The 14,101-nt window shown below is 42.5% G+C and overlaps 1 protein-coding gene across 5 annotated transcripts in view; it reads left to right on the forward strand.

Annotated features, from left to right (window-relative positions):
• cacna2d3a (calcium channel, voltage-dependent, alpha 2/delta subunit 3a) overlaps positions 1–14,101 on the forward strand; it is a 782,368-nt gene that overhangs the window by 366,562 nt on the left and 401,705 nt on the right. For all 5 annotated transcript variants that reach the window (XM_073072214.1, XM_073072211.1, XM_073072212.1 and 2 more), the window contains exons 7-8: positions 8,911–8,971; positions 9,056–9,206. In XM_073072214.1, the coding sequence (XP_072928315.1) occupies positions 8,911–8,971; positions 9,056–9,206 (212 nt within the window). The remainder of the gene's footprint in view (positions 1–8,910; positions 8,972–9,055; positions 9,207–14,101) is intronic.

Genomic DNA, 14,101 nt, shown 5'->3' on the forward strand with positions numbered 1-14,101 from the left:
CTTGGATTACTCTTGGAGGCAAACTGCTTAGAAAAATAAACTCTGGGATATTCTACAGATGCTGGAAATTCAGAGCAACACACGCTAGTTCTGGAGGAACTCAGCTGGTCAGGCAAGATCTATGAAAATGAATGTTTGTGGATGACATGATTGTAGTTGGTCCCATCTCTTATAATGATGTAACCTGTGATCAAAAAGAGGTAGACTGTCTTGCAGCATGGGATGCTCGTAACAACTTGGAGTTTAACGCAATCAAAGCAGTGGAAATGAGGATTGAATTCTGCCAACAACCCCCTTGGAAATTAATGGTCAGGCTTTGTCTGTGATCGAGTCATTCAAATTCCTGGAGACTACCAATATCAATACATTGGAGTGCAACAAGCTCATTATGGTTATCATTAGCAAAGCACAGTAAAGATTGCTCTTCTTATGCTAACTTAAGGAACTTAACATCTTCAATAGGTTTCAACAGGTCCATTTAATATCAGAGAAATGTATACAATATACATCCTGAAATTCTTTTTCTTCACATACATCCACAAAAACAGATGAGTGGCCCAAAGAATGAATGACAGTTAAATGTTGGAACTGCAAAGCCCCTCCCAGCCCACCCTCCCACGCATAAGCAGCGAGGCATCAACCCCTCCACCAGCATAAAAAGCATTGGTGCCCCCCACCGAGCACTCAGACGTGCAGCAAGACATCAGTAGGGACACAGACGCAGTGCTCCAAAGTCTATTCGTTCACCTGGTATTCGACATACCACAGGATCTCTCTCTCTCTCCCTAATAAGGGAAAAAGAGGTGTCCCCGTTTCACAGCGAGAGGGAAGACAAAACAAAACAATTGGCTGATTTATGGTGTTAAAAGTCTGTTGCGTCGCATTTTCCAAGCTCTGTACCCAAAAAACTTAGGTCTCTGGGCACAGCCAGCAGTAAGCCCGCTGCTTATGATCTTCCACGTTCTCCCATGGCACATCAGGCGGCGGCACCAGCTTTGAATCAACCTGTCTCCAGCGCTGTGAAAATCCAGAACGCTGAAGGCCTGCCTGCCTTCCAGGTCACATCCTTGAGATATCGAAAAGCGGCCGGCCGTGAGGCCCTGAAAGCTGGTTCCATTCCCACAAAGAACTGAAGTCAGAGAGTAATTCCAGGTCAGGGTCTTCAAAGGAATCTTGAAAGGGAAAAAAAGAGAAATCAAAGATAGAAATAGAGTCGTTTCCGAAGATGCAAGCAAAGGCGTTGCTGATTAGCCCCCATCATAAATAAGCTCTGCCCTCTGAAATGGGTGAATCCTGATGAATCTCAGGGTGGATCCTGATGAATTTTTGCTCAGCTATCATTGAGAGTGTTATGACCACCTCTGTTGCCATTTAGTTCCCTGCTGCCTCCTCCCTCTCTAAGTCCACTCAACGAGTGGTCCACTCAGTGGCGAAGATCATTGGCTGTCAGCTACCGACATTAAAAAATCTGTTCATTGCCGGAGTGAAATAAAGGGCTGAAAAATACTGCTGATTCCACCCATGCTAGCAGTCACATATTTACCAAATTGCTATCAGAGAGATGCTACGAGTCCATCACCATCAGCACTACACACCATCTCCAAAGCTTCTTTCCCGTAGCAATCCAGCTTCTCAAGAAAATCCACTCGGGTGTAATATTCTGATTGCCCCTGCACAACATCTGTTAAATGGTCTTTCCTGTTCTCTTTGTTCTGTTGATAATTATTTAATCTGTTCATACGTTTACTTTATTTAAACTTGATTATTGACATTTGTGCATATGATCATTCTGCTAATTGTCGATAGCTCATGCCTGTTTGCACTATTGTCTTGTAAAGTATTTGTTGCTATTGTGTTGTCGGTTCTGGTATTGTCCTGTGTTTTATGCTTGACACCTATCCACAATCAATTCTGGTACGTTTCACATACTGGCGAATAACATGATTCTGATTCAGGTTCTGAAACAGGCAATGTTTTGTACTGAGACCCTTCATCAGGACTGAAAAGGAAGTGGGGAGATGCCAGAATAATAGGAGAGGGGAGGGGAAGAAAAACTGGCTAGGAGGTGATAGGTGAAGCCAGGTGGGCAGGAAAGGTAAAGGGATGGAGTAAATGGCATCTGACAGGGGAGGAGAGGACCATGGGAGAAAGAGAAGAAGGAGTGGCACCAGGGGGAGGTGTTAGGCAGGTGAGGAGAAAAGGTAAGAGGCTGGAGTGGGGAAATAGAAAAAGAGGGAAGAAGGTGGGGAAAACAAAAAAAAAGAAAAAAATTACTGGAAGGAGAAATCAATCTTCATGCCATTAGGTTGGAAGCTACCTAGATGGAACATGAAGTGTTGCTCCTCCACTCATCATTGCAGAAGAGGAGGACAAGGACTGACATGTCAGAATGGGAATGGGGAAAGGAAATAAAATGGTTGGCCACTGGGAAACTCTGGTTTAGGTGGACGGAGCAGGGGTGTTTAAATAAACAGTCCCCACAATTTAGTTTGGGTCTCATCAATTCAGAGGAGGTTGCATTGGGAGTACAGGATCATCCACAAGCAGCTTGACTCCCGTTAGTCCTACCTAATCTATTTTCTATGGGCTGTACTTTGGAATATTTACTGTCCTGATGGCTTTCAAAAGCATGTGTAGATGTCTCAATCATCCAAACAGGGTATTAAGCGTAATTAACCTCCTGTTTTGCTCATCAAAAACAGCCTATCTACAGCCTGACTTTGTCCCAAGGGCTCCTAGCATATCAGCAACCTTACGTGCATTATCTTCAGTTTTTGTCAAAGCACAGTATTCCCTTATGATGATTTTGATAAATCCTTGGGATGAAAGCGCTTGCAAATTTGCTTGAAGCTTGTTCCGCTGCTAACAGTATTAAATTTACTTTTCTTTCTCTATTACTGGATTTATTGAAATCTTTTTGCTAAGAGTCATTTCAGTTCCAAGATTCAAAACCTTCAATTTGATGCAAATTCTTCTACTTAAATAACACTTAATATTTTTGCTCATGTGGCCTCACTTTATGCATTATACATAATTGTAATATTCTAAATCAGGGTTCCCAACCTGGGGTCTATGGACCCCTTGGTTAATGGTAAGGGTTCATGGCATTAAAAAGTTTGGGAACCCCTGCTCTGGGTAATAGCTCAAACACTGGAGAAAGGAAGAAGAGAGGTAGTTGTGGGGAGTTTTGGCTTTTGATAGTCCACAAACAAGTGATTAGCTTGTACCAGTTTGATTGTATGCAGAAAGCTGGTCATTTTCATCTGTGTCCAGTGACTGAACTGAACCATCTGTATGGGCCATTAATGTAAGAAGCTACTGCCAGTTTCTGTTGGCCTACATTGCTTGAAGATGATATATCTCCCAAGATGGAGTTGGACCAGATGCTGGCAGTCATGCAGGAAGTGAATTGGACTTGTGACCAATGAGAAATGGCACAAAGTCAGCACTGATTTAGGGCATTGCAATGGAAAACTTGGAGAACAGGTGCCAGACTGCAGGAAAAAAACAATCTTGAATTTTCAGCTTCAGACTCCGAATGGAGTATTGAAATGGGTTGAGTGTCACAGAGTATAAACAACCTCAAAAAGTTAATGAAAGTATTCTCTAAATAATGCCTCAATACACCCCACTTCCATCACTCATCTATTCACCTTACAACAATTTCTGTCAATGATTACAGGGAGAAGGCAGGAGAATGGGCTTGAGAGGGAAAATAATCAGCCATGGTACAATGGGGGAGTAAATGATGGGCTAAATAGCCCAATTCTACTCCTATGTTTAATGATCTTATGGTCAAATGGCATCAACAGGATCTATCCAGAGGATCCCATTGCACAACTTAACCATCATTGTAGAAATGGTGCAGCAAAAAGAGCTTTAGAATGTCGATTGGAAAAAATGAAGATGATGGTATCATTAGGTCTAATCTACATCTCAAAAGCCACAATCTCAAGTGAAATACTCAACAAATGCAACCAGGACTGGCAGGCAGGCAGTCCCTACAAATGATGTAGGGACAATGATAAAAAATGGATCTACAAAGTCAAATGTCTATCATTCACAGAACGGAAAAGTAGGATCTGAAAGTAATGAAAGACTGGGCACAAGTGACGTGTTACAGGACAGGAGGCAAGGGAGACCTGTGGCCAATTTGCCAATGGCAATGGCTACACACAGGTTATCTGCAGAGAGTGAAAATGAAGATTTTGAAATGTTCATGGGTTTGCACAGTGAAATTATCATAACTGCTAGAGCTTCAAAGAGCACGAATTTGCCATAGATTTTTTCAAAGATAATCGATCTCATCCTTTGCCACTTAGAAGCGATAGGCCACTCCTTTAGCACAGGCTTAGAAGGGATTGTTGGCTATGGTCTCAGCTTCGATTGTAACATGGTGCTACAGAGGAAAGACCTGGACTTAATACTGCAAAGAAAGTTCTTAGAATTCAGCAAACTTTCCTCTGTTAGAACCTTAAACTTGCCGAGAAAGCACCATGGGAGAGTGACTCCATGGAGCATGTCTTTCTGTCTCAGGAAAACATTATTCACCCTCCCACACCCACAATGCTTTCCATGCCCTTGTCTTTTAGCCCAGATTTCTCACCTACACTAAGATGGTGTTATCTTTAGCCAGATCTTCTTGGCTGGGAGCTGGACTATGTTGTCATCCCAAGTTATCTGCAGTCTCCTTGATTATAGACACTACCAGAAACTCAATTGGAGCACTGAATACTCAAAGGCACATGGATGACAGACACCAGTGGAATGCATTAGGGTATAATCATTTTTGTATGCAATGGGGTGTAGTTTTGCTGTAGATTTGTAGATTTTTTGGTACTTCTTGCATTTTCATTATGTCTAAATAACTATTTTGATAGTAAGCTAGAAAGGATGATTGCATAAGCATGAAGACACTCAGGATTTCAAGTTGAGTTTTGACACCAAGGCCAAATTGCTTCTTTCCTGGATAGTTATACATGAAGAGGCTCGCAGGGTCCTGTGGCAGAATAGCAATCTTTTCTCCAACAGATTACCATTACTAACACCCCACCCCAGATACTTGGAATGCAGCATAAACCTAGGAGGGAAATTGAAAATCTGCTTCAGTGGTACCACAACAACAGTCTCTCACTCAACATCAGCTAAAACCAAAGAAATGATTATCCAATACAGAGGAAAAAGCCAGAGGTCCATGGGCCAGTCCTTATTAGAGGGCCAATGGCTTTAAATTCCTTGGCATTAACATATCAGAGGATCTGTCCTGGGATCAGCGTGTAAGTGTCATCACAAAGAAGGCATGACTGCTTCAACTTTCTTTGAAGTTTGCATACATTTGGCATGTCACCAGAAATTTTGACAAGTCTGAATAGATGCACTGAGGAGAAAGCCCTACTTGGTTGCATCATGGCCCGGTATGGAACACCAATGCCCAGGAACAGAAAAGGCAACAGGAAGTGGTGGATTCAAAGGCAACACGAGTGAATCTGCAGATGCTGGAAATAAATAAAAACACAAAATGCTGGCAGAACTCAGCAGGCCAGACAGCATCTATGGGAGGAGGTAGTGATGACGTTTTGGGCCGAAACCCTTCATCAGGAGCCCACAATGTTGTGCCACACCAATTAAATTAATAATCAAATGACCAACTAAACTAATCCCTTATGCTGACACAATGTCCATATCCTCTCATTTCCCTCACATTCATGTGCCTATTTAATTTCTCTCAGAATCCCTAATGTATCTGGCTCCACTACCACTTCTGGCAATGCATTCCAGGCACCTGGGTGTTCTCTCTGTAAAAACACCTGCGCCTCACATCTCCTTTGAATTTGGCCCCTCTCACCTTAAATGTATGTCCTCTGGTATTAAACATTTCAACTCTGTGTGAAAGATGCTGCCCGTCTACTCTATCTAATCATAATCTTATGAACCTCTGTCAGATTTCTCCTTAGCCTCTGCCACTCCAGAGAAAACAACCCACTTTCTCTGAAAACAGTAATTAACACTGCCAGGATGTTGCTTGGATTGGAAAGGATGCCTTATGAGAATAGGTTGAGTGAACTTGGCCTTCTCTCCTTGGAGTGACAGAGGATGAGAGGTGACCTGATAGAGGTGTATAAGATGATGAGAGGCATTGATCATGTGGGTAGCTAGAGGCTTTTTCCCAGGGCTGAAGTGACCAACATGACGGGGCATAGATTTAAGCTGCTTGGAAGTAGGTACAAGGGGGATGTTAGAGGTAAGTTTTTCACACAGAGAGTGGTGGGTGTGTGGAATGTACTGTCAGCGAAGGTGGTAGAGGTGGATACAATAGGGTCATTTAAGAGACTCCTGGATAGGTACATGGAGCTTAGAAAAATAGAGGGCTATGCAGTAGGGAAATTTGAGGCAGTTCCGAGAGTGGGTTACATGGTCAGCACAACAATGTGGGCCGAAGGGCCTGTAATGTGCTGTAGATTTCCTATGTTCTATGTTCTGTGTTCATTCCTGTTGCCAGTCATTGCTGTTGGCTCTCAGCTATTCTGCCCAGATAGTTGCTGTACATATTGAGAAGGTTCAATATAAAGGATTATCCTTCAAGTCATCTTTAGTCTCCTCCACAGTGGTGCTCCTGTCAGCGGTGGCAGATGGCAGGCAGAAAGACCCAGGCATCAGCAGACATTTCCCTCTCCCATTCTGAGGTGGGTGATCTTTAGGTTTGGCAATGTTTCTGCTCCAAGCAAAGGTCCCATGAGAAGCAACCCAGCTAAGGTTCAGTTCCTGTACTTCCTGACCTGATTCGCAGTCTTTGATTCCACTTGTGACAGATGTTGAGAGAATCCCGCATGATCCAACATTCTTAAGGGTTATTTCCTTTCAGACCCAATCTATGGTACCCATTTTTCCCGATTGTGGCATTTACCCTGTACAGCTGGGTGTTCTCCTTGCTATGTTGAAGTACTCAACATTTATTACAATGCTTCTTTCAGGTAATATTACATAAATTCCTGTCTGTGTTTATGATTGCATCTACAGCTGTCTCAGTTTATGGAGCACAGGATGGATCACCTGCTTTGAGCAGTGACAATATAATGATGGTGAAATGCCCATCAAATTTTCCCATCATTGTGTCACGCTTTTCACTTTCATCGTGCTGTCAGGATGAATGATGTGAGAATAATCTCTACTTTATCCCCCATGCAGCACGCTTATTCATCTCATTTCTGCTGTATCTGCTAGTCCTGACATGGTGTAATTGTGATCCAAGCACCTTTTCAATTTGGCTGTTCCTCACACATGGAGAAATTAAATGCTATTGCACAAGTTGACATTGACTTCTGAAATACTTGGTGTAGGTGGTGACTTAGCCAAGTACTGCAACTGACATCCACCAGGCTTTGACTTCCTTGTCTGCCTTTAGCACGAACCCTGTGGTTTGGGTGCTTCTGAAGAACACTTGGGTAGGTTTAATGAAGAACCCATTTTGGTTTTTGCTATGAGTCAAGTTTTCAGATTTGTCTTTGGTCGACACAGATGTAGATTGCATTTCATGCCAAAGCAAGATTCAAGTCTCATTTCAAAATAAAACTAATCAATGAAAAGGTAGATCAAATAAAGATAAATCTATTGCTGAGATAATAATGCAAGTAGAAATCATGAATAACATTTTGTACTCATGTAGTTTGTATGAAATTATAAGGGAGGTATTGTAATGTCATACAATCTACGGGACTTAGTTTATATTCTCCTTACTATGTAGGAGTACCAACAGTTATTACAATGCTTCTTTTGGGTAATAGTACATAATTACGACAGAGTAGCGAAGTGGTTAGCACAACACTTTACGATACCAGTGATCCAGGTTCAATTCCCGCTGCTGTCTGTAAGGAGTTTATATGTTCTGCCTGTGACCAAGTGGGTTTCTCCTAGGTGCCCTGGTTTCCTCCCACAGTCCAAAGACATACCATTTGGTAGGTTGATTGATCATTGTAAATTGTCCCATGATTAGGCTAGGGTTAAACTGAGGGTTGCTGGGTGGTGTGGCTTGAAGGGCTGGAAGGGCCTATTCCACACTATATCTCAATAAAAGAATAATAAGTATCTGTTTGTGTTTATGATTGCGTCTACAGCTACCTCAGTTTATGGAGCACAGGATGGATCACCTGCTTTGAGCAGGGACAAAGCAGATGATCTACCTGCTTTTGGTGTAGTCATTGGCTGGTTTTAACCCTACCCACCTGGCTGAGAAACAGAAGGGATGAGGTTGCGTGCTCAGTAAACAGTATTCTTCTTCTTGGACAGTCCCTTGAGATCAAGGATAACTTGCCTTGATTCCAGTTTTGTGGATTCCCAAGTGGCTTATGAACCTAGAGTGGGAGCCACAGATGGGGCAGGGCACGCCTGATGGTGGGTGGTATGCAGGGCTTCTGTGTAAGTCTTAAGGTTCTCTATGGAATCTCCTCTTAAAATTCCTGAGGTGACTGCAACAAAGCTACACTATTTCTTTTTTAAGCTATTTGTGTTCCTATGCATTTGGAGCGCTCTAGGATTGGGAACAAAATCTGTGTCCTTAAAGTCACCAGAGCATTCAATGTTTCACTTGGCCACCTCCTTTTAAAGAACCTTGGTCACATTTCCTAACCTTCAGTGTATACGTAAGTTCTCCAGGTTAATAGTGCATTCTAAACCAGACACAATGAAATAATTAGTTTGATCTTGGAAAGCAGCCAACAGCATGAAAGCACTTATAAGAAGAAATGTAAAGCAATGATCTTATTCCTTCATTGTCTTTATGCAAAATGAAATTGTAAAACATATGGGAAAATGTATAATTATTATTTTATATGATTTAGTCTGACAGATGCTCACTAATTTCTTTTCTCCCATTTCTTTTCATTCACATTAAACTGCACGATTCCTTGGAAATAGGCATAAAATGGGAGCCAGATGAAAATGGAGTCATTGCATTTGACTGCAGGAACCGCAAATGGTAGGTAATAGTTTACAGCCATTGCTCATTTTTCAGAATGTTTTTGGAGACCACATGTTGTAGCTTTTCCTGTTTTACCTTCAGGTATATCCAGGCAGCCACTTCACCCAAAGATGTTATCATTTTGGTTGATGTCAGTGGAAGTATGAAAGGGCTTCGCATGACAATAGCCAAACAAACCGTTTCTTCTATCCTCGACACACTCGGAGATGATGACTTTTTCAATATCATTGCAGTAAGTGCTTTGTCTTATTCATGATATATCAAATTGGATAGATAATCAAGTTAATTAATAGTGATGGTGAACTCAAGATTCAACTATTTAAATCCAAACAATTTATGGTTAGGTGAGGGTTCATCGTGTTATGGTTGGCTGAGGTTTTATCGTGAGTGTTGTCTAAAGTTCTCACACTAGGAAGTGTGTTTAAAGTACATGTATACTATGTAGTTTTTTTTCCCCCAGTGGTCAGTAGAGGCATGGTCATTTATTCCAAAAAGAATCAGTTTATGCACTCAACACTTTACCTTAAACACAGACAGATTAATGAGGGAGAAATCATCTAGAGATTTTGATCCCAGATTGTTTGCAATGTCTACCTCAGTTGTGCATAAAACACAGCCCATGGGCCAGATGTGTGAGATTTAGAAAGTTGATAACTTGCCTACCTCAAGGAATAAGGTGAAAGAGCTAAGAAACAGCAATCCTCCTTTACTTATACTTACTTGTGGTGAAAATTTGATCCCCAAACCTAATTTTTGACTTGAGTTCCTATGGAGCACAGGGCCTTTGCAATGTAAATGGCAACCCTTATCCAAAAATGCTGATCGCCACTTCTTTAAACCATTCTCCAAGGCTCAGCTTCTGTCAAAACCACAAGAGCATTTGGAATGTCTGTGGATGTCTTTGGTATTAATAAGCATTTATGGAATATCCAAAAATTATTAAAACATAAATCATACTGTTTAAAAGGTAAAAATGAATAAAACATTGTAAAGCCATTTAAAACAAGTAAATACATTTTAATAACTTAGCTGAGAATAAAATGCTTTTAGTTTAATTCATTTAAAATTGGAAATGTAAAAAATGTAAAGTACTTTATGCTTAATTCTCTCCATTGGAACTGTTCCTCTCCATTAAAATTGACCCACCTGCTTCAAGCAGGCTTCAATTATACCAGTGCCCAAGAAGAGTCTGGTGACCTGCCTCAATGATTTCCTCAATGCCCAGTAGCACCTGCATCCCCAGTGATAAAGGGCTTTGAAACGTTGGTGATGAAGCATACCAACTCCTGCCTGAGAGGTGATTTAGATCCGCTCCAATTTTCCCACCAGAGCAACAGGCTCATTGGCTCTTCACTCAACCTTGGAACATCTGGACAGCAAAGCTGCATACATCAGGATGCCCTTTATCGACTATAGCTCAGCATTCAATGCCATTCTTCCCTCAAAATGATTCAATAAGCTCCGGGACCTTGGCCTCAATACATCCTCGTGCAATTGGGTCCTGGATTTCCTGTTTGCAGACCCCAGTCAGTTTGGATTACCAACTCCGTCTTCTCCATGATCTCCATCATCATAGGTGCGCCACAAGGCTGTGTGCTTTGCCCCCTGCTCTACTCGCTTTACACTTCTGTCTGTTTGGCTAAGCACAGCTCAGATGCCATATTCAAGTTTGATGATGGCACCACTGTTGCAGGCCGAATCAAAGGTGGTGATGAATCAGCATATAGGAGGGAGATTGAAAATCTGGCTGAGTGGTGTCATAACAACAACCTCTTCCTCCCTGTCAGCAAGACCAAGGAGCTGATTGTAGACTTCGGGAGAAGGAAACCAGGGGTCCATGAGCCAGTTCTCATTGGAGGTTCAGAGGTGGAGAGGGTTAGCAGCTTTAAATTCCTAGGTGTTATTATTTCAGAGGACCTGTCCTAGGCCCAACACATAAGTGCAATTACGAAGAAAGCACAGGAGTGCCCTTACTTCCTTAGGAGATTGCGAAGATTCAGCACGACATCAAAAAGTTTGACAAACTTCTGTAGATGTGTGGCGGAGATTATATTGACTGGCTGCATCTTGGCCTGGTGTTTCCATCCATGCCCTTGAACGGAAAGTCCACAAGAAGTAGTGGATATGGCCCAGTGATTACGGGTGAAGCCCTCTCAACCATTGAGTACACCCTCATGAAACGCTGTTCGCAGGAAAGCAGTATCCGTCATTAGGGCCCTCCACCACCCAGAACATGCTCTCTTCTCACTGCTGTCATCAGGAAGAAGGTTTAAGAGTCTCAGGACTCACACCACCAGGTTCTGCAACAGTTATTGCCCCTCAACCATTAGGCTCTGCACTCTGGTTAAATTCCCTGGCTAGGGGGTCTTTAACTGATTCTGTTATGGTTATTATTCTCTAGATTGAGTATGCTCACAAGTAAAAGAATCTCTAGGTTGTATATTGTGACATATACTGTATGTACTTAGATAATGAAGTTTTACTGGAACTTTGAACTTTGAACAAGTGTCTAACTGACTCAATGCAGGTGCTTTGTCCATTTTACCCATACTGGAAACTGCAAGAAGCCAGCACTTTGCCACTGGATCCCAACAATGGAGTGATAGTGTCTCTCAGAAACTTCTGGCTTTGAGAAACTTCATGTCCATGTAAATGACCTTTAGAAGGGATTGTTGGTCTGGTCAGTTCTACAACTTTCACATACTGACTGAATATATGACAAATTCATTGAGAATTAAAACTGTCCACCAACAGAAACAAAGTTACAATTTAGGCCAATCAGTAAAGTCCCAAACACTTTTGCCATATTATAAATAGTAGAAACTTAGAAACATAGAAAACATACAGCACAGTACAGGCCCTTCAAGTGAGAAAGAGAGAAATGGTAAAAAAAACATTAAAATCCTTACCCAAAGACTTGAGATCAAAGGATGGACAGTTTTTTACAGAAGTAATCTTTCGACCATACATATGGCTAGAAAACATTTCTTACATTTTTATTGATAATAGTATTAAAATTTGAGAAAATCTACAGATGCTGCAAATCCAAAGTGCTGGAGGAACTTAGCAAGCCAGGCAGCATCTGTGGAAAGGAGTAAAAAGACAACATTTCAGGCCAAGACCCTTCATCACAACTGGAAAAGAAGATGAGAAGTTAGAGCAAGAAGGTGGGGGGGAGGGAGGAAGAAGTACGTGGTGGTAGGTGATAGGTGGAGAGGGGGAGGGGTGACATAAACTGACAAGTGAAAGAGATATAGAGCTGAAGAAGGGGGAATCTGATAGGACAGGGTAGAAGACCATTGAAGAAAGGGAAGAAGGAGGAGGACCAGAGGGAGGTGATGGGCAGTTAAGGAGATGAGGTGAGAGAGGGAAACGGGAATAGAAATGGTGAAGGGCTGGGCAATTACCAGAAGTTCGAGAAATCAATATTCATGTCATCAGGTTAGAGGCTACCCGGATGGAATTTAAGACATTGCTCCTCTAACCTGAGTGTGGCTTCATTGCAGCAGTAGAGGAGAGCATGGATTGACATGTCAGAATGGGAATGGAAATGGGAAGTAGAATTGAAGTGCTTGGCCACTGTGAGATCCTGCTTCTTCTGGTGAATGGAGCATAGGTGTTTGGTGAAGTGGTCTCCCAATTTACGTCGGGTCTCACTGATACACAGGAGGCCACACCAGAAGCACTGGGTACAGTAGATGACCCCAACAGACCTCAGCTGGAAGGACTGTTTGAGGCCCTGAACGGTAGTGAGAGAGTATGTGTAGGGGCAGGTGTGGTACTTGTTCTGCTTGCAAGGATAACTACCAGAAGGGAGATTAGTGGGGAGGGATGAATGGACAAGGGAATCACATAGAAAGTGATCCCTGCAGAAAGTGGAAAGTGAGAGGGAGGGAAAGATATGCTTGGTGGTGGGATCCAGTTGGCGATGGCAGAAGTTACAGAAAATTATGTGCTGTACGCAGAAGGAGTGGGATGGTAGATGAGAACAAGAGGAACCCTATCCCTGGTGGGGTGGTGGGAAGATGGGGTGAGGGAAGACATGCACAAAATGGAAGAGATGTGGGTGAGGACAGCATTGCTGGTGGAGGAAGGAAAGCCCCTTTCTTAGAGGAAGGAGGACATCTCATTAGTTCCAGAATAAAAAGTGTCATTGTGACAGCAGATGAGGAGAAGATGGAGGAATTGAGAGAAGGGATGGCATTTTTACAAGTGACAGTGTGGAAAGAGGTATAGTCCAGGTAGCTGTGAGAATCAGTGGGTTTGTAAAAGATATCAGTAAGTGAACTCTCTCCAGAGATAGAGACAGAGAAAGGGAAGGGAGATGTGGGAAATGGACCAGGTAAATTTGAGGGCAGGCTGGAAGATGGAGGCAAAGTTTATGAAGTCGATGTGCTCAGTATGGACACATGAAGCAGGTCCAATGCAGTCATCTGATAGTATTAAAATTATCCACGGAATAGCTAGTTAGCATGGCTATCACTTACTGATCTTATTTGCAGAGGTTAATAAATGAAGTAATAAGATCATTATAAAGTAGTGGAAGAATATTTGCCTGGAAATCCTTAAACTTTTAAAAGTGAACAAGGTGAGGATCTGTGGCAGATTCCTTGGTAGCAATATTTGTTCATGCATGTGGGTCAAGATGCCAGGTCTAGTTCAGAGTTCTTGCACGCATATAAAGAGCCTACCTGTGGAAGAAATTGGACTGATAGTCTGCTGATCGTGTTGCAAGCTTAGGTGGTAGGAAGGGGTTGATTGAGTGGGCACCTGGGAGTGGTTGAAAGGGGACAGGTCATAGATAGGTGTCGATGGGGGGGGGGGGGGGGGAAGAGTGTGCTGTGAGAATGAGAACTGAACTGGAGTGTGATATAGTGTGTTAGAGAGGTTAATCGGTTGGGGTTAAGTGGGGTCTTGGAGAAATGATCGGGTGATGGGATGGCAATGGCAGCAAAGGATTGAGCAAGCCTCTGATCGTCAGTGTACATGTGCTGCACTAACCACATATCTCTTGTACACAACAAATCTATACTGTATGTATTATCAAAGTAGGCACTGCTACCGTTTGATCATACTGAGCAGATCCAATGGCCTCCACACAGATATGCTTCCAATACACAGAGGACA

The sequence above is a fragment of the Hemitrygon akajei genome, chromosome 19 (genome assembly GCF_048418815.1).
Source record: "Hemitrygon akajei chromosome 19, sHemAka1.3, whole genome shotgun sequence".
In the NCBI taxonomy this organism is placed as follows: domain Eukaryota; kingdom Metazoa; phylum Chordata; class Chondrichthyes; order Myliobatiformes; family Dasyatidae; genus Hemitrygon; species Hemitrygon akajei.